The sequence below is a fragment of the Ammospiza caudacuta genome, chromosome 4 (genome assembly GCF_027887145.1).
Source record: "Ammospiza caudacuta isolate bAmmCau1 chromosome 4, bAmmCau1.pri, whole genome shotgun sequence".
In the NCBI taxonomy this organism is placed as follows: domain Eukaryota; kingdom Metazoa; phylum Chordata; class Aves; order Passeriformes; family Passerellidae; genus Ammospiza; species Ammospiza caudacuta.
Window position 1 is genome coordinate 48052108 of NC_080596.1, and position 27835 is coordinate 48079942.

Consider the following 27835-nt stretch of genomic DNA (forward strand, 5'->3'; position numbering starts at 1 on the left):
ATAATGCCAGCATAATTTCAGGAAAGAATAAGTAATATCCAGATCAATATCAAAGACAATTTCAGGGGGAAAGGTGAAGAAAGACACAAAGATAAATCAAGTTTCAACAAATACTTTCACCATTTTCTCGAAAGATGACCCATCTACAGTATATAATATCAAATTCTCATGGTAAAAATTAAAAAGTAATTCAACTATCACATTAATATTTAGTAACAATTGCTATATTTGGGGGAGAATGTCTTGCCAGTTCAAGTCAGTATTTCCTTTTTTCCAGAAACAAAATAAAGGAGTTATATATGTTTTGTTAAAATAGCTACTACTCCACTCCCCAGGCCACTTAAAATATGTCCAAGCAACCTGTAACTTCTCTCTCAACCCTTTTAAAGTCACTGCATATCAAGTATGGAATACCTCATTGCCTACTGGTAATGATTCATCACATTCAAATAAAGGCTTGCCAGCTGTGTTACACTCAGTCATGGCTGGAGTTGATGTTGCTTGTGAAGATTGTCTATTTGCTGGGCAGTTACCCAGGCCACCTGACAACTGAAAGAGAAAGCAAAATGGCAAAATATGTAAGAATATAAGAGCTTTCTAAAACTTACCTGCAGTTAAAACCCAACACAGTTAAGGCTTTATGAGGCTAGAAAGTCAGTATCCCAGGAAAAGGATTTTTAAATCAATTTTTAACATTTATTTCAAAAGTTACCTAGCAATCAACAAAACTGATGTATTATTATATAATGTTCAAGATGCACAGTATTGATAATTTACTGCTCACTTCACAGAAAGAAGAGCATGAAAAACAATAAAGCCTGTAGAGTTAAGTAAAATTGCAATGAATTGTTGATCATGCATTCAAGACACAGCATCGCTCCAAAATATCAGCCAATGACTACTGAGAGAAGTAAAGAAGTAGTGACTGACTAGTATGGACAGACAAATTTCAGGCTAAAAATAAGACAGAAGGTTCTCTATCTTTGAAGACACTTTCAAGGCTTCTGAAGACAAATCACACTGAAATTAACCACTGAACTATAATCATTGAAAAGTGAATGACATAAGCAGAACTCTAGAACACCTGCTTACAGTATACAAGCATTACCAATTTAAGGTTTTTTCCAATTTTCATAGGCAAAAAAAGGGTGAGCAAGGTATTTTTTGTTTCTTTGCTCAACACCTTAAGACAGCAAAGAAATACATTCTACCTACTTGAAGGTCAGGACAAGCTTTCTGTAACACTTGAATTTTTTCCTGGATTTCAAACAGCTTTCTTCTTTCTTCTTGTAGCTGCTTAAGCTCCCGTTGCTGCTGCTGTAGTTTAGCTTCATAGAACTTCTCTCTGTGTAGATAAGTTACCCACGTGTTACTTGGCAAGAAGTTGCCTAAAGCACAGCTCTCCCATGCTCTGACAAAGGCTTACCTTGCTTTCTCATTCAGTCGCACATCTTTTTTTAACTTGTTGGAACTTGCTCGGACATTGTTTGGCTGTTGCTTTGTCTCTTCCCCCTCACCCAACAAGTCACCAATATTAGATGCATTTGCAATTGCTCCTTGAGGTTCTGGATCATCACACTAAAAGGATGTCAGAAAGGCAGTTAGACTATTTTCAAGTTGATAAAAAAAAAATGTAACATATCTAGTTTGTCAAGTTTGTCTGGTTTGATTTTTTCAAAACTAATCAGTCTGAAGAGCTTTATCTTCAGCACAAGAACTGAGAAGTCATTATCACCATGGCATCATGACTTGAAGATATATTGAGTTAATGAGAGAATTTGAAGTTATTTAGCTCAACCTGAACTACTGAAACTTCCACTCTAAATGTAAATAATTTGTCTCATTCTTGAAGCATGAAACACTTGCCTGTGACTAAGTGGACAGAAACATACAAACATATGAAGAAAGAATAAGGAGGAACAGAAGGAGACTGAGGTGAACAACATTGTCTATTTACCGCGATCAGTGAACTTAAATATTAAAAATAACTACTCTTGAAAACTAAATCTGAAATACTTTGGAGAAAGTCTTACTGGTTTTCTGTTCTGCTTTTATTTTTTTCATAATTTCTGTATTTTTAGTTCTCAAACTGAAAATATGAAAGCTGTACCCACTGCTGCTTTGGTTTTCCAATGTAATAATTTTCCATAAAGACTTTGCTGAACAGGAGAGACCACTGGTGACCAAGAGTGGCACAGTTCACGGGCCTACTGTATCTTTGAGATTACATACACATAACAAGCCTTGCAAATATGATTGAAGATATGCCATTAATTAGGCTACTCATCAAGAAAGCTGCTGAATCATCTCTAATTCTGATTCATACCACTGCACAGTTAGCATCTCTATAGTGATGATAAAAAACAACACTGATCTAGATGCTGAGAAATAATACAGGAGTTTGATACTGAAATAACAATATTGTGTTTATACTGTTGCTATTGTCAAACATAGGTTCCAACTGTTAAGCCTTTTCATTTCTGATACACCTCTGTGCATTCAGTATGCACACATTACAGCAGATGGTGATCAAATGTGTGCATTCTGAAGGGACATTAGATCCATGACATTGTGCTGCTAACATCACTAGATAAGCATGAGATATTCTACATTAAAAACACTCCCAACTTATAGCTTGCCCTCAAAATTCTTAAAATAAATAAAACCACTGCCTCCAAACCAGAATACTGCAAGTCAAACATATTGCAACATCCAAATATTTTAATGAAAAATGTTCCTCATTGATTGAACAATGTCATAAAATCTAGGGCTCAAAAACGTAAACATGTTGAATGTTCTGTATAATCTTAAAAATGTATAATATTAAAAAAAATAATACTGATCTACTTCTTGGTTTGTATTTCGTAATCCAGTGCTAAAGTTAAAGACCACTGTTTCTTAGGCTGGCATCCTCCAAGAAAATCCCTGAATTGAACCTCAGAAGTGGCACCTTTGAAATCAGAAAAATCCAACTGTATCTCTTTTTCCCTAGACTACAAATAAGCATTTTAAATGTTCCATTCAGCAGTTTTTCCCTATCAGAAGGTACAGATAACACGAAACAATGAATGCTAAATTTTTGTGCACAAGTTTATATTTATAACATACCTGCACCATAGCAGCAAGGTTTTGTAACTGTCTAAGCTTCTGTTTTGCAGCTATAAGTCTATTGATCTTCTGCTCAAACTCGGCATCTCCAGCCACATCACCCAGGCTGCTTCTGTGACTAGACATGGAATCTTCACTAACTCGATCTTCTTCCACTTCATCATCTTCACCTTGGGGTAGATCGAGGTGTTTATCATTCTCCCTATTATGACAGTCTGGAATAGGGAGAGGAGGAAACAAAACAATACCAAAGACACATTACTGAACTTCTGAAGTCCACTGTAATTACTGGATATTAGAAAAATATTAGCTTAATGATAAGGCTCTTGAATACTCTGCTCATCAAACAGGGGTCTCCCAAATGCTATGCAGCTATCAGAGTTATTTGCACTAAGAAGTAAAATTATTGGAAGATTTTAGAACATACCTAAAGCAGAAGACATTTTTAGAGTCCTTATATTAGCAGCAGATCTGTTGTTTATTTCACAGTCTGTATTAAGATGTCTTCCATCTCTGTTATTAGTTCCACACTGTACATTTGAGTTGCTATTTATTTCACTCCAACTACTGATTCCTTGAGGGTTTCTAGGGTGAAATAAATTACTCATGTTAACTTTTTAAAAACTGGTATAGATACAATTTTCCTTCAGTCTTTTTCTACCTATCTTTTTTATAAATAGGTGTTCTGACCACTCCTCCTAAAAAAACCCAACAAAACCCCCAAATGAACAAACAAACTCCAACCCCATATAAAATCCATCCAGACACTGGGAGGTTTTCCATATTCATCTCTCCAACAGATTGTTTAAAAAAAAGTAATCAAAGCAGCTTTAAATTATCCCCTGCTATATCTGCAACAATACATTAGGTCTTACAGGTATATGTCTACATTATAAAAGCTTTGTATGATGCATAGCTGAGTGACTGTTCATTTCTACCAGGTGAAGATCCTCAATGCACACAGGTAAACTGAAGGGTTTTTTCCTCCAATTCTCTGGTCTAAGACTGTAATCTTCTAGTGAAATTCCATACACATAATTCAGTACTTAAACCCAAAGGAATTTCAGACTTTTGAAGTCTTATAGTGATTTTCTAAATGTTCATGCTAATCTAAATAAATAAGACACCAAGGATTAGATAATTATTAAAGATCTGTGTAACAGTCACCTCGAATTAAAAAAATCTGTACTTTTGTTAAGGTAATAAGCACAGATTTAAGTTACTTCCGTTGACTCAAATAAAGTATTGCAGGTTTCCCAAAGCAACAACTCAGCTACAAAGACTTTGGATAACAAAAAATACAACAACCTAATATTTGTAACAGGCTGTGGATGCTCATGTTCAGAATCACTTTCTGATTCTTCTGTTTCTTCCTCCTCCTTAGTGTTTTCATTCACAGCATCTGTCATCATATCAGATGTCTGCTCATAGTAGTGAACTAACTCACGTAACTCATTCAGTCTCTTACGAACCTCATTTAGCTTCCTGAGGAGGAAAACAAAGAGTATTTAATCTGTTTTGCTGTATTATGCTAATCAATGTAGAGTTAAAAAGAATATATATACTCTAAAGTTCTTAGAAGTTACTGTCAGTTTTCAAGAACTTTACACTTGAAGCTCTGATTCAGTTAACTGTATTAGATTGTTTACTAAGTAATCTGTAATACTAAATTAGGTAGATCAAAAAATGGAAAAAATGGAAAGAGTTACTCAACACAAAACTTATTAAAAAAGTAATACTCCAAACTACTAAAGCAACACTGAAAAAAAATTAAAGAACTTTTACTGAAGCTTTTCTGTTGGATTTAGATTTTCGTCCTCTTCACTCTCATTTTGAGAAACCAGGGAATCAGGAGGATAGGGAGCAGATGCCAGACTATTTGGTTCACCATTGACAACAGTTACTATGCCTACAGGACCAGAAGCAGCTGAAGTTGTACTTCTTTGATCAACACTCCTTTGAGGAGAACCTGAAGCAGGAAAAACTACAGAAAAGAAATACAGCTTATGTGAACAATTCGTAATAACGAATCTGCTCAACTGAATTATATTAAAATAACAACAGAAAATATTATCAATAAACAAAACAGCAGTTAATAACTTCTTTCCTTAGCAAAACAAAAGTTTTTTTTCTTAAGTTTCATTGCACACAATGTCAACAGGCAGTGAGTAATAAGGTGGCTTGTGTAAACAAGATTTCAGTTATTCCCTTTTAGCTTGATCAAATGTGAGAAGTAGAAACTTTCATGCTGTGAATCTGCCCATAGAAATTTTTCAAGGGTTTACTTAGGGCTACACTGCTTTTTAACAAAAATTTAACATTTTAGAAATTTGATCAAAAGAAAAATCCTAGCAAATTTTTCACCTCTGCTAAGTTCTTTTGTCCATTTGCTGTACAACAAACTGGATGTTTGCTTCTTCTGGCTACATGAAATCATATCCAAATACGTTCATATTATATGCACTAAATACATACAGAAAAACTGGGCTACAGTAACATAACTATTAAATCAGCATGTCCTTCTCCAAGTGCATGCTTCAAGGCCTCATTTCTCAATGCTAACCAGAATATGCTGTGATCACCCCTCAGAGGTTTTCAGCCACAGGACAAATGTCACCAGTACAAATGCATTGTTAGAAACAGAGAGCAAGAGCAGCAAGTGCACAGGTCTGCATGAATAAGCAGAGCACAAAGCCATTAAAAGAAAAAGCCAAAGCTCTACTCCAGTCAGACAGGTAAGGCCCTCTAGAATGGTCTGTGATTGAAGCCCCTGCCATGAGAGCACATGAAAGCCTTTTGACAGAGAGCACAGCCATATTGCCATAAAGCTACCAACACATGAAGTGCTAAGTACACAAATGCAAACATACTGTGATAAAAACACAAAGCTCAAGTTCATGTGGCTCTTTTTTTCACAAGCCAGAAGTGTCACACACAAACATCACATCCTCACATTAGTCAACTTCAGTGTTATAAACGAAATTGCTAACAGAGTCATCATCATTAAGTGCTAAGACACTACCAGCATTACTTGTAGAGTTTTTTGTTAAGACAGAAACTTATACAGCATTAAAAACCATTTATATTAATAGTGCCCTAGCACAGTTTTTATCACCAGCATTTCACTGACCAACTGCAATCTCAAACATGTTACAAAATATGCACATTTAAAACATGGTATTGATGAAAAAAATACAGTTCTGCCTATAATGACTTACAGGAAGAGTTGTTTAGATGTTGGTCACGAAGTGTATGAAGTTCTCCTAGGAGTTTGTCCATCTTTTGCTTTTTACCCTGCAACATTCGCATCTTGTTAAAAAGCTGTGCCTTCTCATCTGACTGGTGTTCAGACATTGAAGAGTTTCTGCTTTGTGAAATCTCTCTGGTAAGTGAAAGGCTTTCTGCTTGTCTTCTATTGTCAGGCACAGACGGTGTCTAAAAAGAGTAATTCCATTTTATTCAGAGTACAACACAAAAAAGGTCAATAAACTGTAAGAAACAAAAAGCTTTCTCATGGACCTTCTATTCACAACACCAGAATCAACACCAAAACAAAGAATATTATAAAGGGAAATATACTGAAAACATTCTAATGCCATCCCAATAATATAGTGAGTTAATAATTAAATTGCAATAAAGAAACTACTTCTCTAGACTTTAATGGAAACCCATGAGACAAAGCATAGATCCGTCAGCTAATAACCATTAGGAATTTTCAAGTTTGCTAGTTTTCAAGTTTGGGGGGAACTCTGATAACTTCAGTAGCAAATACACACAGATGAGCAAGACAAACATTGAACTGCACTGTTAAATAGAATAAAAACTGATAATGGCAAAATCTATACAGTAAAATCTCAGGACTAACCTGAGAATCATGAAGTTGGTTGTGAAAGCGTTGAATTAAGTCATTCAATTCTTCATTCAGTTCTGATGTAAGACTCACTCCTGAAACACTACCTGTAGTTTCTGTTACAACTGGGCATACAGAAAAAGGGGAAAATATAAATATTTTTTCCACAGAAATAAAATAAAGGCTATTTAAATAAAAATGTGTGGTTTAGCGAGATCAACATACTGACCCTCTAAAAATACAGCATGTATTTTTGATTTTGTGTCCTTTGCACCAGCTTTATTCTTGAAAGATGACTTATGCTACAAAAATACTAACAAGACAACTCAGAGCTGCTTTGTAAGGGACCATACAAAACGACTTCAGCTTTGCTCTGTGTTTTGCTAAAAAGGTCAGAGCAAAATGACAACAACCCATTAGTCCAAGGCTGATAGAACTTATTAGAAATAAAACTGCAATTATTTAATATAGCTAAACTAACAACAGTGCAGGTAATTTCACTTTCTCAAAATAATAAATGAACAGTACACCAAGCTTTCATATTGGCGTAAGTTGCAATATTTACAGCTGCAAATGGTGTCTTGGAAGGTTCTTCAAGAAGCTTTATGAGAAAAATAAATTTAAAAAAAAGCTTTTTGCCTTTGCCTCAAAGTTCATATTCAAACAATACTAAATACGCAAGTGGCAGTTGAAAGACCCAAATGATTCTATTTTCCCCCCCAAATACAAAGCAACACCTCATAAGAAAGTCAAACACAAATATTACTTCTTTTCCCCAGGGATTATGACTTCATTACACACTTAGTAAAGTCTCACTGTTTTCAAATTTCAAAAACATTTATTTTGCCTTAAGTTGAATTTGAATCTTATCATTGAGTAGACCAATTCTTAGGAGAAAAACTCATTTTAGGATTTTACAGGTAAGCCACAGTAATCAGTGCTGGGTTTTTAAATAACACGTCATTTTATAATGTTACATTGTCAACTCTTCAGAAACAGAGGCTTTGAAGTAAAAAAGCCTTTTTAATGTGTATTTCACAATTCCAGCTTTAATCATTCAGTCAGCATGCTAACATGCTCTAAGAGACACCATCATTCCACATACCAGAATCATCCAGGACAGCAATGGCTTGTTCTGCTTTATGCTGCAAAGCAAGAAGAGCTGCCTGTCTTCCTTGAAGAGCCTTTAATTCCTCCTGCTGTTGTAGCATCCTTTTCAATAAATCATGCTGTTTCTTCAAGTTCTCTAACTCTTCTTTAGCTTCCTGTTGAGGATCTCTGGCCTGCAAGAGATGGAGCAACATAAGCATAACTACAACCATTTATCTGTTGAGAACCAGTAAAAGAAGTGCCAAAGCAAGAACAATCTGTATATAAATTAACAGCCTTATATATAAATTAACAGGTTAATGGAAAAAAGTCAAAATGAAACACCTCCACCTTTCTGATAGTTCTTTATTTAAGATAAACCTCAGACATCCAACAGGAAGCAACCTGTACCACCAAAAGGTGTTTATAGCTCCAGAGGGTTTAAGTTTTCTTTTTCTTTACAAAGCCAGTCAGCTGCCCTAATGTGACCCAAAGACTAACCAAAGCCTGCCTCTGCCTTTTAAATCATAACAGAGGGTATTAACCTTAAGACTGCTGAAGGTAAGCAAGGTAAGGCATTGCATCATGGAGCTATATAAAACACAAGGTATCAATTGATTTACTGGCCTAAAATCTCTAAAATTTTCAGAATAACGTTTTGGGCACTATTTCATTTCTAACGTATAATGTGTTTAGTTCTGTGTGCTATATTTATGGCATTGATACTAAAAACCATCAGATTTGGGTAAATCAATTTCATAACAAAAACAGGCATAGAACTCTGTCTGCATTGTTTTCAAACAATATTTTGAAATAGTTCTGAAAGAATGAAAGCATGCTGAGCAGTTAAAATATATTAAAACTCAGACATTTTCCTCATCCAATGCTAATTAGGACCTGGAGATTTGCATCAAAACTTTTACTCAAATTAAGTATTTTAATGAGACATTAGTTAATATCCTGATCCTCTCTGAAGTTGCATTATGGCACTTTGCACATGAAATAATGGAAAATAACAAGCATCTACAAAGAACACCACTAAATTGAAAGCATAATCTTCTATCCATAGAGTTTTAAGTTTGTAAAGTAGAAAATTCAGTCCAAATATTCCGCATCAAATGTCAGATTAGAAGCAGGCACCTTATGAACCAGTTCTGGGTACTAAGGAATGCTCAACTTTCCTGCAGAGAAAGCGGAAAACATCCAGAATTCTAAACTCCTCAAAGTGTCAGTAAAAGATGCAGTGCAACTAACACTGATGATTGCTGTTTAACCCTCACCTTTCATATAAACAGCAGAGTAGAGTCCAAACAGATCACACACTGAAATCAGCACAGGAAGGAACAAGGGGAAGAAAGGGAACAAGGGTATACGCTCAGCCTCACTCACCTATGAAATAATCCAGGCTTTATCTAAAGTACCAGATTTGCTTGAGTTCATGAAAACTGCTTTTAACAAAATTTTCAAACTTAGTTCTACATTTAGACTAGTAAGCTTGACAAAACATTTAAGTCTTTTATTTTTGGGGAAAAAAATTATTAAAGATTTTTTTAAAAATTAAATTACAGGAAGGACAACAACATAAACAAGCTCATAATGGGTAAAAAGAGATGCTTTAGAAAGTTTTCAAGACATCTTGAAAGTTTTCCTCCTTCCAACTAAATACTGGTATCAACAGCTACAGAAAAACACTTGTGGAACAAGTTAAGGCTATTAATTTCTAATTCGTCTTCTGTATTTGGTATTAGTTTAAATGTGCATTGGCAGACTATTGGTGTAACCATGACAAGTGTCTGAAAGTCACATTTTCAATATGTTTTCCCAAGAAGGGAACAACAAAACTTAGAAGGATGATCTACATAAAATCATAAAAACTGCTGTACAGAGTTACATCAATTCTAACTTTCAATGCTAACAATTCAGAAGAAAAAACTGTGAAACATTTCTGTTCAAAGAAAAAAAAATATTTGAGGCCAAGAAGACCAATTAATGAAAAGACAGCTGGATACAGATAAGCAATCCAGTGGGAACATTCACTGTAAGTAACAAGTACATTTGAAGCAATTAATAAGGGAGGTGGGGGGATGGGGAAGACTAGCCTGTATAAATCCTATTTGAGGCTAAAGTAACATTTTGAAGTGTACCTTTGAAAGCAATCCATGATCCTGGCTATTAATCCCACAAGGCCAGATTTCCCTGCCATTCAGAGCAGCTCTCTGTCTTTTCCCTTTAGGGCTTGGTGTAACATCAATGTCTGTAACCTGTTCTCGTGCAGTTGAATTCCCTAGTTTGTCCTCAATGCGGGGCCGACAACTCAAACTAAAAGATACCTCCTATATTGAATAGTTCAGTATGTTAGAATTTGATAATGCACTCCGACTTAGCATACATTTTTAAGTTACAAACCTACCCACTTTATCTTGTCAAATAATGAAAACTACTATCTAATAACATCTACTAAAGAGTGAAGACAATTTTAGTCATTCTCAGAATTTGCACAACAATAAAGCTCCATACAGCAATCAACATTATATGACCAGAAGTATGCACTCTGCATGTAAAACATTCAAGCTGCATGTAAAGAGAGCTTAGATGCAAAATTAAGAGCCAAACAAAAAAAATCAGCGAAAATTTTGCAAATATTGAGACAACTGCAATTTTACATGGACACTTCTTAAAAAACATACCTGTCTTTTTCTGCATTTTCCAAATTTAATTTTTTTAAAGTTAAAAGTGCATCTTCCATGTCTATCATTAAATTTACTTACAGACATAGAAAGGGTTCTTATAAAGCTAAAAATAATTACAAAAGCTTCTTAATGTTTTAACTGTTTTATTTCCAAGCAAGTAAATTCTCCTTATCCATAGGAGATTCAGTGTGCTAACTGGCAAAAAGAGTACCTGCTCTCTGGTACTTTTCCTCAGTGCAACAGAATTGAAGACACAAAACTTAAGCTATTAAAATGCCCTTGTATCTACTATAAGATATATTTACCACGTTAAAAAAAAAGCTTTTATAAATAGAAAGGCAGATTGGACTGTTTAGCTCAGCACTAAATTCAGAACACATTTTCTGAGGAGGTGCCTATCTTCCCAAAAAATGAGAGAAACTTCTGTGTTAGGTCAATACTTCTATCTTGTCACTAGATAAATGCTTGGACAATGGCCCATTAATGATACATTTCTAAATCCCCCCATACCCAATACCCAAACTTTCCCCACTAAAAGAAACAAACCCAGAGATGAAAAATTGTATATAAAGGTATTTCTTCCTACAACAAGTGAGTTCTCTGCCAAAGTACACGTTCAACTCTTCATCGTACTTTGAGGAAAGAATAAAGATTTAAAAGATTCTTCAGACTGCTGTTGTGACAGAATCATTCCTTTTTTCTCATATTAAAAAAATAATTCCACACATGCATAGACACCTCCTGAATGGAATGCTTGGAGATTTACTATTTTTAAATTGAACTGCAGATTATGACACTATCATAAGACCCATGAAAAAACCAAAATAAAGCCCTAATTTCTACCTTAATTGCTAAAAGGCAGCTTACCGTGGTATCTGAAGCCTCAGACTGCACATCAATGTTTAGCGATGTGCTCTCACCTACAGAACCAGATCCCACAGCTGAATCTATAGTCCGAACATCATCCTCCTCATTTTCTCTAGCCTGAAATATTTCATTGGCACAAATCAAAAGCTATATAAGGGGGCAGCAAAAATGAATTATGGAAGGTACTACATACCAAAATCAACACCCTCAGTAGCACCATCAAAACATAAACGGTCAACTCCTAAAAAAAGCTTACAGTGCAGAAACAAAAATATTATGTTCTCAAACTTACAAGCATCTTTTGCAAAAATTTCAGATAGGATTTCTCCTGCTCTTTAAGGTCATCTATAAGGTGCGATAAACGCTCAACATTGGCCGATCTCTCATTTTTCTCTACAAGATCATCCCGCATGGAGCTGGCCTTAGCAATATAGTCGCGAATTTGAACTAGTCTGCTCACAATCTGCAAAGACACTGAAGTTACTGAATGCATTCAGCTACAACTGCAATGTATTCAATGCACAAGACAGTGATAGCAACAGCAAAGGAGTAATGAAAGGGAGACAGGTTAGTACTTTCACTCCTCTGAGCGCTCTTCCACAAGTGGTTAAAAGTCAACAGCCTTTAAAGGACAGATTTATGCATGCGGGAAGTCGCAAGGCTGAAGCACAGGGCTTCTGGTCAACACAGGCTAGAACACAACTGAGCTCATCAATATAGGAAAACAGTCAACTGTGAGAGCACTTTCTGGAACCACATAAAAGGGAACCAACCTCTAAAATGAAAATTATTATTACTTCTGTTACCAACAAGCAGATTTCTAAAGAACAGTAGATTATCAAGTCTGGTTTCATGTTTTCTTCACGTTTTAGAAGAGTAGAAGTTAAATATTTCCAATAAGAATTTATACTTTGAAGAAGTTTAGAAAGCAGCACTGAAGATTAAGAGTCAATATTTTGTAGACTTTATTGGCTGTGTAAATACCTGGCTACTATCCATCGTTTGCTCTCCCCTTCCATCTTCTTGAGCAGATGCTTGACAATTTTGCAAGAAATCCTTGCTTAGAGCAGCTCCAAACAACTCTTTACATTGCGCTGGTACCCCACCTTCCTTTTTTTGGGAACCTGAGGCAGGATCTTTGCTTTTGTTAGTGTTAATCTGTAGTGACAGGAAGTTGAATGGTTTCTTGTTCTCGTTAAGTTGACGTTTGTTATTAGCAGCCGTTGCCCTGCCTTGCGAATCACTTCCAATGCTTCTCTATATACAAACAAAAGTAAGAAAAAAATGCTTTATTTTTTCATCCAATATGTTCTCAACACTGCTTCGTTTCCCGGCTTGTATTACTATTCCTACAGTATTATTTGACTGATTTTAAAGTTACCTAATCAGTCACCAACTGGCCAAAAGTTAGCTGAAGACAGTGCCAATAATTTTTTGTCATAAAGTCTTCAGAAAGCAAATCCATCCTCCCAGAAGAATGAGAACCAAAAACATTTGGTAGTTTCTCAGCATTTAGTTCCTCATTTTTGCTGTGAACTCGATCTTTACTGCAGCAAAAGGCAGTCCACTTCTCCAGGTACATTTGAGAAGAGAATAGTAATAAAAGAGTAACATATTCCTGTGCAGAACATAATACCTCAAAACTTCAGCTTTTCTTTAAAACCTTGTGAATAGCAACATGTTGCCATAACATACATTTGAGCAGGAAGTTTTGCCCAGCCTTTAAACTGTAAATCAACACAATAAATCACACTTGAAAGAACCATCATAACCAAAGAAGTTAGCAACAGCCTTTGGTAATGATGAACTAGCCTCTGTTCTGAAATTGTTAGCACAAATTTATGCCTTGTTCCAAAAGACTCAATCCCTCATATTCTTCCTTAGCTTTGGAAAAGGGAAGGATGAATGTGCTGTATTTCCAAAAAAGTAGTTTTGGTTCAAGAATTTGTGCCATAAAATTCTCTGTTCTACTGAGGAGCAGTTTTTAATGATACTCCTCTGCTTAATCCACAAGGGTAACAATGTTCAGGATCACAAACTGGCAGTTTGAGAACAGATTTTCAAAATAAAGTAACAGCTATTTTCAGGTAGCATACAAATATGATGAGTAAGAAATACTGCTCTGAGGACACATGAATTTTATAATGGCTGAGAGCAAGAAAGTGAAGACAGCTATCACACAAACAGAGGAAAGCCATAGTCCTGAACTTTCTCGTATTTCCTGAAGTTCAAAACCAAAATTTTGATTTGGTTGTCATGGCGCCTATAGGTTTGGTTTTTTTTTACCTTGATCACTTATGAAAGGATTCTGTACTCATCTGTCACTTTATTAAGCAATAACTGAATACATTTTGGAGTCACATTTTAGTGGGAGCCAGTATTCACACAAACCTGATCCAGATCACTGAAGTTTATTCTTTGTTTAAGCCTTTCTAGTTCAGCCTGCTCTGGAACAGACATCTGAGTCATGTATCGAGCATGAGGAAAGCTGTGAGTTCTGGTCTTCCGTCGCTCCATTCCAGGGGAAGATTCTGGAGATATGTCATTAGTAAGTCTTGTTTCACCTTCCCCACTAAGCTTTTTCTTGTTTTTCTCTGAAGATCTGTTTGCTTTCTTCTGTTGACCTCCCCAGTCCTTAAGGGGTAGGAGAGAGACAAAAAATAGTACTTGTTATCCACCCAGACAAAAAGCAAATGTTTGCATTCTGTGATAGAGTTTACTTCCATTTTAGAAGTAAAAATAGCAAGTCACATTACAAAGAAGTAAAAATAGCAAGCCAAATAGTAAGCACTAAGTTTTCTAGAGCAAACGTCATTTTACAAAATAAAATTTTCTCCACTGCATAATTAAAAATAGCGTATCAGGAAATTTTAAATCCATTTCATCCTAAATGCATTAAATTAACTTCAAATGAAGCTCAAGTTGTATTTTTCTTCTTTGCTGGGAGTTTTGAACTTTCAGGAGTTCAGAACATTTTAAACGCTTAGTGAAAGCTACTTTAAATAGCTTTCACTTTCCTGTCACCTACAATGCCTTTGTGTCCAGCTACTTTATTTACCCCAAACGCTTGCCACAAATACCCCTTAGACCTCACAATCTCTGAATTATACCCACAGCTTCCTTACATGTACCTCAGGTTTTCCAGGTAAAGCTGCACTGGATGCAAAGCCATGCATGATGAGGCTTTGGGGTTTGCATCGTTTCCTGCCACTAAGAGAATCTAGCTGGTAATTATAATGTCCAGCACCAAATGGCAACAAAAAGAAAAGAAGAATTTTACCGTGTTGTTCAGCCGGTCGTCAAGGCTCTCACTGCTCCAGCTGGGCAAGCCCTGGTCATTCATGCCTTCTTCAAAGGGACCACCTCCTGCTGCCATGACAAGTGATCAGTAAAAGCAATCTATAAGGAGTTGAAAGAAATGTGCTGTATTAAAATCAGTTTACATAGAAAATTTTCATTATTCATGATCTGAGAAGACAACTACATATTCATTATATGATAAAAACAAAAAGCTGTTTAGGAAACTAAACTCCCCATTACTACGCTCTGTTACTAGAAATGTATCAATGAGAAGAACACAGAAACTGGCATTAAAAAAATAAAGGAATAGTAGTTGTGAATTCAGGGCTTTTTAACCTCTGATCCATGAAAGAAAGATTTGGGGGTTTTCTGAGGGTTTAAATTGTCCTTACTTTAACACAAACTGTACAGTGCTCAGAAAGGCTGCTTTGTAATTCATACAGCCTACACTTCCAGGCCCAGGGCAATGTCTGTTTGATACAGTAAGTGACTCTGGAGACCCAGAATGTCAAACTTTCACATCCATTTTAATACTGAGATACTGAAAACAGAATACTGAATGACACACCTGCAAAAATACATGGAAGACAGACATCAGTAAAAGGATTTTTACTTTCATTACCACACATTAAGCTATGTAGGCAGTGAATGACCTGCCACTAACATTACAGATTCTACCAAAACCAAACAAAACCATGAGTTTCATAGAGCTTCGCTGCTCTCCATCAGGGTCACTCTGTGCAATATAAAGTAACTTAAATGTTTGAAGTTTTCATTTTCACTTCTTGTTTTGACATTAGAACTAAAAAAAATTGTTAAAGATGAAAGATCAGGAAAGTATTCCTTTATGAGAGTACAATTAGATTAGTCTGTTCCAAAAGGTGAAGAATATGTAACTAACTATATTTGCTAAGTGCTGCTGGCACAATTGCACTGCAGAAATGTACAAAATTTAACTAAGAACTGTAACAGATGCAGAAGAAAAGCAGTCTTGCAGAGATTTACTTTTTCCAGCTCGTTTCCACCACTATGTCAGGACGTAACCCCAAGCTTAACTGAAAAAATATAAATATAGAAGTTGATAGGAACCACTTTCTCAACATTTTACTGCAACTATCTACTAATTTTCATAGAGTGCAGGTGAAGAAATCACCCAAAACTAAAGAATACAAAGTATTTAAGAAGTTTGTTGTTTTTTTTTTTAATATCAGTTCCAGAAAGGAAAACAGAAATCTTGAACTAAATTTAAAAGCTGTCCTAGTACACCTATCTTGCTTAGGTATAGGATTCAATCAAACTTACAGAGTACAGCCCTCTCCAGAGGCACACTCACCAGGCAGTATTCCCATGCAAACACAGCCAATTACTAAGTCACAAAGGAAATGGGATCTAGCAGGCATGCTCCTCACACCATAACCACATCTCCACTGGGCAGCGTGCCAGCCTAGGTCATGGGAACAGCTTGGAGTCATTCCTCTTCTGCATCTCTCAACCACAACACACACAGAACAGGTGCAGGGGCCTCTGCCCTACTGTCCCTGCACAAGGACTCACACTCCCTTCTTCATCCCAACAGAGGTGCTCACTAGGCCATGCAACCAGAGGGTACATCCTAGAAAAGTTCACAGGGAAGCTCATGCTAAAACTTACAAGCATCCAAAGCAAATGCATAGTTATGAGCTCAGAAGCAGCCATGATTTTAATGAACTATCTCCAGTTACAGACAAACTGCTCAGCTTTGCAGATGTGTAAGACCCAACATTTCAACAGACACTGTATCCTGACCTATGTCACTGAGCATTATGAGGAAGATTAGAGGCCATCTGGGTTTACAGTCCAATTCTCTAAGCTGTTTCCTCATCATCACGTTATATAATTCTACTAAAACCATAGCAAAAGTAGTTTTTCCCTATCTTCCACTCTAAGAAGAAGTGGCAGTATTCATCTCTACATAATACAAGTAACTACTCACATTTATTTCTTCTAAAACTTTCACAAAACCTGTTCTCAACTGTCTTTGCTGCAGGAGACTCCATTTCCTCCGAAGTAATTTCACAGCCCCAGATGGAATATTGTGAATTACAGGACTCTGGAATATTGTGAATTACAGGACTCTCAAGCAAGGAGACCCAGCATACATCAACATGCCCTGACAAACACGGCTCAAAAACTACATTATCTTCATTATTTCCAGCAAGTGGATTTTAAAGTGTTCCATCAGAACCATCCCCGTACCAAAAAGAAAGTTGCTAAATATTCCTATTATAGTCTTTGGCACCTCCAAATGAACTGTAATCAAGTAAGTTTAAGATCAGAGAGCTCTGATGGTCTATTACCTCTTTAACTCAGCTGAAAAACACAGAGAGGTTCAGCTAGGTTCTAGTTTCTTTCATATGAAGCTGTTCATTCCACCTCCACATACACATTTTACCAATATACATTTTAATTTGTTTTCATTTTACCAGCCATTTCTACAAAAAATCCTCTTCTAAAAACTTTGCTATCTTCCCACTATCTACCTACAGCAACCAATTCCTAATTTCAGGTTCTTGCAAGTCATAGGATCTGTACAAAACCTTTTGAGCATATGCCTACTGCCTTACAACATTTAACAGGGACTTGAGAAAAAAATACGACTTTCAACTATACCTTCTAGAAAAATTATAACCTCAGATAACATGCAGAATTATAGGCAAAACACGTAAGACAAGAGTCAAAATATTCCGCACATGTATCGGCAAGGTGAATATTGCACAGAAGAGACACTACTTAACGCACAAGCAATACAAAGGTATGTACTTCAAAAGGCTTTTTCTACAGTAAAGATGCTCTTGAGAATTTTTTCCCGTAGCATTCATGTGAATGCAGGAGCTCTCTAGAGCACCTAATACTGCAGAGAGGAAACTTCTGACAATCAAAAAAAATTAAACGGAAAACAGAAAGTCACAAAAAACCATCAGAGCAGCATAAAGGCTGAAAAGGGGCCTAATACTTCCTTTTAAGTTTAGCTTTTTAAGACGTGCACTCCTCACTGGGCATTAACTCCTTAAAAGCAAACCAAACAGTATCATCACACAGGAGCAGTCAGCAGAGCAAATCCTCTCCTGCCGCAGCGGCCAGCGCTCACAGGAGCCGCACACTCACACACCCCGGCTATGGGCGGTGTGTCCGGCACTCACAGCTTCCAGCGCCGGGGCCTCCGCAGCGCCCGCGGGCTCCGCCGTCCCGACCCGCTGCGATGCCAACGGCAGGCGCCGAGCGCAGGCCCGCCGGGTCTCGTCGCCGCCAGCGGGGCCGGCTCCGGAGCGAGCGACGGCCCGGCGGCTCTGCCGGCCGCACCGCTCACTGCCTGAGGCGGGCCAGGCGCTCCCGGCCCGGGGGCGGCGGGCAGAGATCCCGCTCCTTCCCGGCGCCAAAGCCCGGGCGCCGCGGGCTGCGTGGGTAGGCGGGCTCTGCTCAAGGCGCCTCCGCTGCCGCGAACGCGGCGGCGTCTCCTTGGAGAGGGGATAACGCGCCCTGCCCTGTGCGAGGGGCGCGGCCCGTACAGCCCGCCGCTCCCGCACGGTTTCCCCGCCGCCCCGCACCTGCCTCCGAGCCCACTGCCTGCCCCGAGCCCCGACCCCGGCGGGCCGCCGCCCTGCCCCACCGCACCAGCGTGGCCCCGCCGCCAGCAGGAGAAAGGGACGGGGAAGGGGCAGCGCGCCGCGCCAGGGGCAGGAGAAGGCGGCTCACCCCGCGCCGGAGGGGAGGTCACCCGGCCTGGCTCCTCCTCCACCGCCGGCCGCCACTCGCGGGGCCCGGGCTGCCCGGCCGAACGTTTCGCCTTCGGGCGGCGGAGGAGCGGCGCGGCCTCGCTTCGCCCGATGCGGCGGGACCGGGCTGGCGGAGGCGCTCACGACGCTCCTGCCTCAGCCACCGCCGCCATCTTGGCCGCCACTCCGCCGGGGGCGCGGGGGGCGGTTCCAGGCGGAGGGATACAGACACAGACAGACAGACAGACACTCACCGTTACCTGGTAACCTCCGCCCGCCCATGCCCTTCCGCACTGCGCGCGCCCCGCCCGACCCACACCGCGGAGCGCCCAAGGATCCCCCGCGCAACCGCCGGGGCCGTCGGGAGAAGAGCGGTGGGCGAAGAAACTCCAACTCCCAAGGTGCATTGTGCGGGGGGCGCGGCGCCCCAGGACCCGCGGCGGTGCCTCCTGGGAGCGGTAGTTTTCCACTCAGGGCACGGCCCCGCCCCATGGCAGGACTGGGGCGCGTCTAGCGCTGTTGTGCGGCCGGCGGGGAATCGCTGAGCGTGTTTTTCTTACAAAATAAAATACGAAAATGGCGATGCTATAAATGCTTTTGCCTGATTGGAAGACAAGTAAAATCATGTCGAAATCCTAAGCGTGGACGAGGATCAGTCTTGCCCTCGTTTGGAGCAGTTTCGACTGCTCTGTTCCTGTCAACCCATGGTGTGTTTTGCTCCTTAATTTGTGGCAGATAGATGGAGTTCACGCATCCAGGTTCTTTATACTTTACTTTGGGGGGGTAAAATTTAACTAGAGGGTTTGGCATTTAAAGAACTATAGCTGTGCATAAAAGCCTGTGCGCTGTGCTTGATATTTAACTGAAGTTAAAGAGAATCACAGAATATGCTGAGTAGGAAGCGACTCTTTAAGATCCAGCTCTTCCCCTGCACAGGACACCCCAAGAGTCGCACCCTGTGTCCGAGAGTGTTTTCCAAACGCTTCTTGAGCTCTGTCAGGCTTGGTGCTGTGACCACTTCCCTGGGAGCCTGTTCCAACCACCCTCTGGATAAAACACTTTTCCTAATATCCAACCTAAACCTGCCCTGATGCAGCTTCAGGCCCTGTCCCTGTCACCACAGGGGAGAGGTCAGTGCCTGGCCCTCTCCTTCCCCTCACAGGGAAGCAGTTAGTCCTTCAGGGGACTTGGCTTGGATAACACACTCAGGATTTCTATTTCAGTGAAGCTATATCTTAAATGTGACTTTCATTTAGGGGGGATGATTCTTTGTCAAAACCCCCAGCATTTTCAGCATTTCCATTACAATGAGTTTCTAAAGCAAAAGCATTTAGCATTCACATAGGCTTCATAATTGATCTTGTTAGAGAAACCTACTACTGGCGCAACATGGAAAGAAGTTAGTCTTCATCTCTCCCATATTAGGACTTATAGTAATGTATTTTGCTAAAGAAAAAAAAGATACATGAATCCTTTTCAATGATCCATTAATCTGTCTGTAATCTAGAAAAGGAACTAAATAACTGGAAAAGAGTCAAAATAAAGATGTTTCAATAAAAGTAATTTTGTTATCTCCAGCACATTCCCCCATACCAAAGTTCTGGATAATACTGAGTGAGTGAAAGAGGTGAGTGTAAGATTGCCTATTAGAGCAGAATCTTTCTCCCATTTCTATCACAAACTACTTGACTGTATAGCCACTAATGAAATTACTTTTAAAACAATCTACAACAGTTTAAAGGAAGCTCTCTGTGTGATGAATATATATTATCAATCTCTACTGCAATTCTACAGCTAATAAAGAAGTCAGTTTATTGGCATTTTTATTATACTTTTAACTACTGTCCTATTTTTCTGAACTCAGGTATCATGTCTGGATAGTCATCACAATATTGGCAGTGTTGCTGTTGACAAGATGCTTTCTGTTGTCTCAGTGACAAATCTCCCACAGCATGGCAGGTATTAAGAGAAAATACTGCCCTTGGTACACTCACTACAATTTATTTTTTTCGCTGTGCCTTATTCTTAAAATACAGCTCCTTCATTCCTATTGTTTCCTGCAGAAAAAAAACCCAACCAAACAAACTTGCATAAAAAATGTAATACTTTTTTAAGGGGAAAAAATCAAATTGACTGTAGTATGTTTCAGTAACAATGGAGTATTTTAGTATTTTAGTGTAGTCCCTTATATGTCATAACTGTGTGCTTTCCTTTGCACAGTATGAGCTTACAGCATCATTACTCTGATTCCTGCTTGTCATTTGGAGGATGATTTTTCTCTTCTTATTTTCTGCCCCTATTCTGGAATTGGCTGCAAACTTGTTCATGTGTTTTCTTTTCTTTTTGTTTGTTTATTTTAGAAATGGCTCCTCAGAGCCATTTTCATTTGGGACAGAGAATTTGAAAAGGTACAACAGGCACGAAGGAATCATGGACTGCACTGCAAGATGCATGATTTCCAGTAGGTGGTTCTCCACTACTGTTGTAAAATAACATCTCAGGCTTTGGGAATGATTATGAGGCAAAACTCATATGGCTTAAAGAATGTCTTTTTAATTAAATAAAATAAATATTTGGGGGGGAGAGGAGGAGGGAAATCCTATATCAATGCTAATGAGCCTCTAAACAGACAGCAACTAAACCCCCCCTACAAAGATCTCTATTATAAGGACTTCCCCCAGCAACATGCTAATGAGTGCATCCTCACAGAAACTGAATGGATTATCTTTGAGAAAGCCCAATTTAATTAGGATTGAAAGCCATGTCAGAGACATAATTATATTTTTCTTACACAACTTTTGGCTGTATCTTGTTAATTTCACTTTATCATTCTAAGATGAAGGAAAGAAAACAAAATACAGGCATGTAAGGGCTGGAGGCAAGAAGAAGTGAAGGATTAATGTTTTATTGAGACAGAGGAGATGTGAGAAGCATCTGGGAAGAGAGATTTTGAAACCCCCTAAAACAGATATACAGTAAAACAGTAATTAATTAAAACAGTAATTAATTGAGCATTTGATTCAAGCAGCAGTTGTCCATTTTTTTCCCTGATATTATGACAAAGAGGTTTTTGCTGCAAAATTTAAACTGTCCAAAAATTACCAGCCTGCCATAATATGGTTACACCCTGACTACCAAGCTACTATACTAAATGCGTTTTTCTTTCTTTGTTATGTTTGCATAACTTTAGATTGGAAAGATCTTTGAAGGCAAAGAGTTTCAAGTTGATTTATCTAGGCAGATGAAGTGTCCACTTCTCCCTATGAGATCTGATAACAATCTAAGCAGGTGTAAGGGAAGAGACACAAGAATTTAAGACCACAAAGGCAAGCTTTAGGCTTGTCAGGATTCACCAATTTAATACTAGTGAACAAACTAGGACAAAATTTTTGATGATCCACTCAAGCAAAACAGTCATCAGAAACAATAAAGGAAAGAGGAATTATTGGAAGATAGTTATTAGCTAACTTAGTCAGAGACCAGGAAATATCTCAGATGGAGAATGGACAGGATCCCCATAGTAAACATTTTCCACATCCTTAAGGATGCAGAAGGTAATCCTCTTGGTACTGCCATTACCTCACCAATCTGTAACATTTGCTGCTGTATGCACTCCAGGTATTCTAGTAAAATATTAGTGACTGGAGTCAGACCAAGGGATAAAGTGATGGATGGACCCACAAGACATAACCATGTTTGTTTTATTAAATGCACTTATTTAATACAACTAGCACACACCGGGATCACCAATGCTGCCCTGCCTAGAATCCCTAATATTTTTCTCATTGTCCTCTTTGAAGTCAGACTCCTTTGAAATCTATTTTTAAAACTATTTTAAAAAGGTCTGTATAGCACAGAAGTTGGCAAGGTTATGAGTATTATTTCACTCTTTAGAAATTAAATAAAATTTTACAAGCACCATACAAATATGGGATTTAATCCATATGTCTGTCTATGTTGTTTAATTCAACATTATATTTGATACATTGTACTCTTAATTACGTACTCTCATCTTTTTTTTTCCTATTTGTACTCCATTCTCATCTTCAATTCATTCCTTGGCCAACAAAGATAATCCAAGAAGAAACAGAATACTTCTGTTGCTCTGAAATTACATATTTGACTTAACCAGAGGTATCTGCAGGTTCTTCAGAAAAGTGAGTAGGAACAACCTTTAATTCACAATATCTTGGGTGGTTGTTTTATACAATGACATTGCCTAGCTACTTCCACATTATTTTGATTTCTGGAGTTGTAACATAAATATGTGCTACACTGAACAAACAAGTAAATTAAAAAGTGAGCAGGAAAAAGATAAAATTATGATACAGCTTAAGAATACCACATAAATTTTTAGCTCTGATTTGATTCAAAGAATAAGAATATGAAAGAAGTGACCCCACCACACACAGAGAAATGCTCAGAACCAAGAATTTTCATTTGCAAATTCTAAGAGGAAAAGGTTGTTGATTTTTCCTATTCTTTTTGCTTTGCAGCTGGCAATCTGCAATGTACCTGATATCAGTCACTCCTGTGTATTCATAAGTGCTTTCCCTACACTGTATGGCTTCAGTTATGTTGAAGACTTACCAGCATTAAAATAGTTAGTCTATAAATGCTACACTGAATTCTTCGAAGCCACCTAATATTTTTTTTCATATGTGTTTATATTTCTTTAAATGGGAAGAAATCTGCTGAAGTTGTGGGACATTTTACAGCCACTAAGCAGTTTACAAGTGAACATCCAATCCACAAAAAGAAAAAAAATCCTAAAAATTATGTGGCCTTTTGTTCATAATCCATTGTGCTGACTTCTAATAAAAAAAGCTTTTATAAGGAGTTCCACTGTAGCTACACAGAGTTGATTCATTTTATGATGTTCTGCATTTTATCCTATGGCAATAATGCTCTTGAAATACATACTTGCCTTTGTGCTACTGGTTTTGCAAGTATAGAAATAACCAAGTATGATGGCCTTCCATGTCCAATGACTATATTCACACATGCCAATATATATGCAAGGATTTAAACTAGAGTAATTTTGAAAGGTTTTAAATAGCTTTCTAATCTAAATCTTTCTGTCACATTAGTAATTTAATTACTTTCCTGGTTCCTTTCTTTTTCTAGTGGTAGAGATTTGGTGCTATGTGATTCCAGTTGTACTGTTGATTACAGATGGACAACAGAACTAAATTGATCAATACCAAGGAAGAGAGATTAGTTGGTGTAGCTTTCCAAAGACATTGCATACTTTTCAACAAGTAGCATATAGGAGAAGGATGTTTTTGAAGAGGGCAAAAGGAAAACTGAGGCCAGCAGGAAGCTTCCTGTGTAAAGAAGGCAGGAGAAGGCAGGATATGTAAGCTGTTCTTCTAAATAAGGCAGAAGATTATGGGCCATGTTCTTTTTTTGGCACTCACACTAAGATCTTGAGCAGGTCACTTTGCCAGATACATTTCCTCACATGAACATTTAACATAGTTAAATTGATATTTGTTAATATTTTGAGGGTGATGAATAGAAGACAAACACCAGCAATGAAACTTGCTGTGATTTTTGGGGTTTTTTTTGGAATAACTCTGGGCTTTCTCTGAGTACACTGCTTTTTCTATATTCTGCAAAGATGTGTACAGACCTAGATGTTTGCTAGGTCTTCAACTCCATGAGGTGTTCCTATGTATCTATGCTAGTTACACTGTCTTTGCTACTGCCTATTGAAAAAGATGGGAGGAGCTGCTTATTTTATATTTCTAATAAGAATTGGGGATTTTTCCCATATTTGGTGTGTGATAAAATAATGTCTAAATATATTGAATTTACTGGTCTTATTGTTCATGATAAGGATATGTTGCTGACTTCTGTATTATATATATGCAATAACAGATTATGAAATCACTGAATTATGCACCTATTTCTAAGAACACTGCACAAAAATGAGGTAAATTATTTTAAAACTGGAACTTATTTTTGTACATTTTATCCGTACATCAAGAAATAAGGTGCCTTTATTCTGTTTCTTCAGAATAGGTAAGAAGTTATTTTCTGCTTATCTCTTGGTCTCATTAGGGAATTGCATTTATTGATGTAATATTTCAAATTGATCATGTGATTATGTAACTTTTAGAGATCACATACTTTAGAGAACACATATACAGGTTGCAGTAATAGGCCCTAGTCACTATGTGCAATATGTTTGGTGAATATATAAATATGACAAAATCTTCATAAGTTTATAGATGGATTGCTGTGTTTTGGTGCAACCTATTTCTACCACTCCTTTTCATTAGGATTGTGTCAAACATTTTGAAGACGACATGCTAAAAACCAAAAAAGTTTAAAATATTGTGAAGCTTTTTTTTTTATAAAAAATACACTCTTGGAAAGAACGCTGCCTTTAAAAACATTAACCTGCAGAGGTTTTTAGTCATAAAGCTGAGTTTGACTTATCTTTTATTTAAGATTTGTTCTACTTCAGAAACAAAATATTGGTATGGAGTACCCACATTGTTACTATTTCATAATGTCCTGGTTTTGCAGACAAAAACCCACAAAGCTAAGTTTACTCAGATATCATGATTTTGATAAGAGCTGGTCAGGATAGGTTTTGGGGTTGTTTGTTTGTTTCTTTACTTGCTTCTACCCCTCAGGAAAAAATGCCTAGCATCTAAGTTATGAAACTAATTATTGTATTCCATTTCAAATTTTCTATTTATTATTGTAACAGTTTAGCATATGTAAAAGACCATTTCATTATGGTGGATGTACAGTGTAGGTGCACATTTTCAAATACATAGTCTCAGCCAATCCTAGAATGAAATACATTACATATTCTCTGTTTTGCCCTTAGCATTACACAAATGAAAACAATGCAGAGAAGCGCATAAACAAATTAATTTATAACAGATAGAATAAAAGTCCATTTTGACAAATACAGTTACCACGTTGTGATTCTACAATCTTTGACCCTTCCATATTTCTACAACGACAGCTGAAGGTGATTTAAAACTTTCCTGAATAAAAATCATACACATAATCTATAAAGGTATACTTTTTTTTCTCACTTTTAACATCTGTGTAACAACTCAGAAGGGAAGAATCTACGGTTCCTTGTATTATTAAAGCTTATTGTATGCTTGCAATTCCTTTTGACTCTGAATGATAAAGAATCACATTACGAATACATTATCTTTCATTTGCTGATTTTACAATCTTGGAATCATTAAATGATTTCACTTGGAAGGGACCTTCTAGATCATTTATTTCCAACCTCTCTCCCATAGGCAGGGGTACCTTCCTCCAGACCAGGCTGCTCAAAGCCACACCCAGCCTGCTCTTGAACACTTCTAGGGATGAAGCATCCACACTCAGGAGCTGGTTTAGGGGCTCCAGGGGCAGGGTGTGGAGCATGGCCTCGGGTGTGCCAGGGCTTGGCAGCCCCTGTGGGGGCTGGGGTACAGGCCCCAGGGATGGGGGGTGTGGAGCAGAGTGTTGCCTTGCCAGGGCAAGACTTCATCCGCCCCTTTCCCCACACAGGAGCCTGAAGTGTTTCAAGCCAACCATCTCCTCCAGTCTCTCACAAGCATTTGCCAGTTCTGAAAAGACATTTCTTTCTTCCTTTTGTGCTTAGATGACATCCATTTGTATATTCTTTGAAAATATTGTATTTAGCATGTTTATTTTTACAAAACCATTCTGATGAGAGGTAGCATATAGACTTCTTGAATAACGCAAATCTCTGACTTGACACTATATATAATTCTTGTTTGACTGAACCATAGTCATATATTTTAGCCATCTAGTCTTTGTTTAAAGCCCTCAGGTGATGGTCAATCTCCTTATAACCCTCAATAAATTGTTATTTTATTTCCTTAATTTAATTTTATTTATTTATTGTTTAAAAATCCAACTGTAAAATGCCATGTCTTTTTTCCACTTTGCAAATTCAGAGCGCACCCACTGAGTAACTATTGGTTAGGAGTCAGACTATGAACAGGTATGTCCCTCTTTGAAACAGTCATTAGTCATAGTAAGATTCTCAGTAAAAATTATTTGCTCAATGATTTTGAATTTTTGAATGATTCTTACTGTAACTTCCTCAGGAGTAATTAATAAAGATTTGAAATTCATAATATGAATTTAATTAGTAGGTGTAATGTAAGAGTAAAGAGAAATACTGCCAGGCAACCAGATTCCAAATAGTGCACCAGAAATTATTCTGAGGACGTTTGCAACAAGTATTAGTCTTCAGTAGGAGGTACATGAAGGGCAATGCAAGACCCTGAGATTGGCTTAGTTGGATTCAGGGTGGGTGCTAATAAAGCCACGTTGCAGGTTTGTTCCCCATATGGGCCATTCACTTAAGAGCTGGACTTGATCCGTGTGGGTCCCTTCCAACTAAGAACATTCTGTCATTCTGAAAAAGGGTGGAGAGAGACCACTTACAAGGGCATGTAGTGACAGGACAAGGGGGAAGGACTTTAAACTGTGAGAGAATAGGTTTTGATTAGATATTAAAAAGAAATTATTTACTGTGAGGGTGGTGGAAGAGAGAAATTGTAGATGCCCCATCTGTGGGAGTGTTTGAGGCCAGGCTAAATGGGGCTTTGAGCAATCTGTCCCTGCCCACAGCAGGAGGTTTGGAACTAGGTAACATTTAAGGTCCCTTCCAACCCAGGGCATTCTAGGATTAAATTGTGGAATGTAAATCTCATTTTATTGCTATTCAGTATTTCCTTAAGACTTTTTTTTTTCCAGCACATTCCTTTAAGCATACTCATTTATTGAATTCTTTGGGAAGAGCCAGCATAGAAGAAGGGCAAATACTTAGACTGTATTTTAAAACATTATTTGATGTATTCATCTGGCTCTGAAAAACTGGTCTAGAAAATGATTTTGTCTGACAAAGTCACTGAGACAAGCTTCCCAGTGCCTTGATTAAAAAAATATATCAGACAAGTTTTTTTTGGTACTTTTTTCTCGTTCCCTTCGGCTTTATCTGTACTTTGTTTGTTACTTTGGGTTAGGTTTTATTTAGCATATTTCTTTTTTTTGTTACACTTCGGACATGTAACTTCTAGTCTGAGTGATTATTGGCTTTTTTCTTAAATCTATTGAGTCTGTTACATTCTCTAAATACCTCTGGAACCTAAGAGATTTAGTCTGTGACTATGAAAAGGACT

General features: G+C 37.8%; 1 protein-coding gene across 2 annotated transcripts in view; it reads right to left on the bottom strand.

Annotated features, from left to right (window-relative positions):
- PCM1 (pericentriolar material 1) overlaps window positions 1-18818 on the bottom strand; it is a 40251-nt gene extending 21433 nt beyond the window's left edge. The window contains exons 1-16 of one of the 2 annotated variants that reach the window (XM_058804435.1): window positions 18637-18818; window positions 15297-15472; window positions 14885-15003; window positions 13996-14238; window positions 12589-12861; window positions 11897-12067; window positions 8064-8241; window positions 6974-7083; window positions 6327-6543; window positions 4894-5092; window positions 4417-4593; window positions 3536-3693; window positions 3109-3323; window positions 1427-1578; window positions 1216-1345; window positions 415-549 (exon numbers count right to left, since the gene is read on the bottom strand). In XM_058804435.1, the coding sequence (XP_058660418.1) occupies window positions 415-549; window positions 1216-1345; window positions 1427-1578; window positions 3109-3323; window positions 3536-3693; window positions 4417-4593; window positions 4894-5092; window positions 6327-6543; window positions 6974-7083; window positions 8064-8241; window positions 11897-12067; window positions 12589-12861; window positions 13996-14238; window positions 14885-14980 (2454 nt within the window). In that variant the 5' untranslated portion in view covers window positions 14981-15003; window positions 15297-15472; window positions 18637-18818. Of the gene's footprint in view, window positions 1-414; window positions 550-1215; window positions 1346-1426; window positions 1579-3108; window positions 3324-3535; window positions 3694-4416; window positions 4594-4893; window positions 5093-6326; window positions 6544-6973; window positions 7084-8063; window positions 8242-11896; window positions 12068-12588; window positions 12862-13995; window positions 14239-14884; window positions 15004-15296; window positions 15473-18636 lie in introns of those variants that run through there. The other variant, XM_058804436.1, reaches the window with a different exon arrangement.
- Window positions 18819-27835: the final 9017 nt, after the last annotated feature.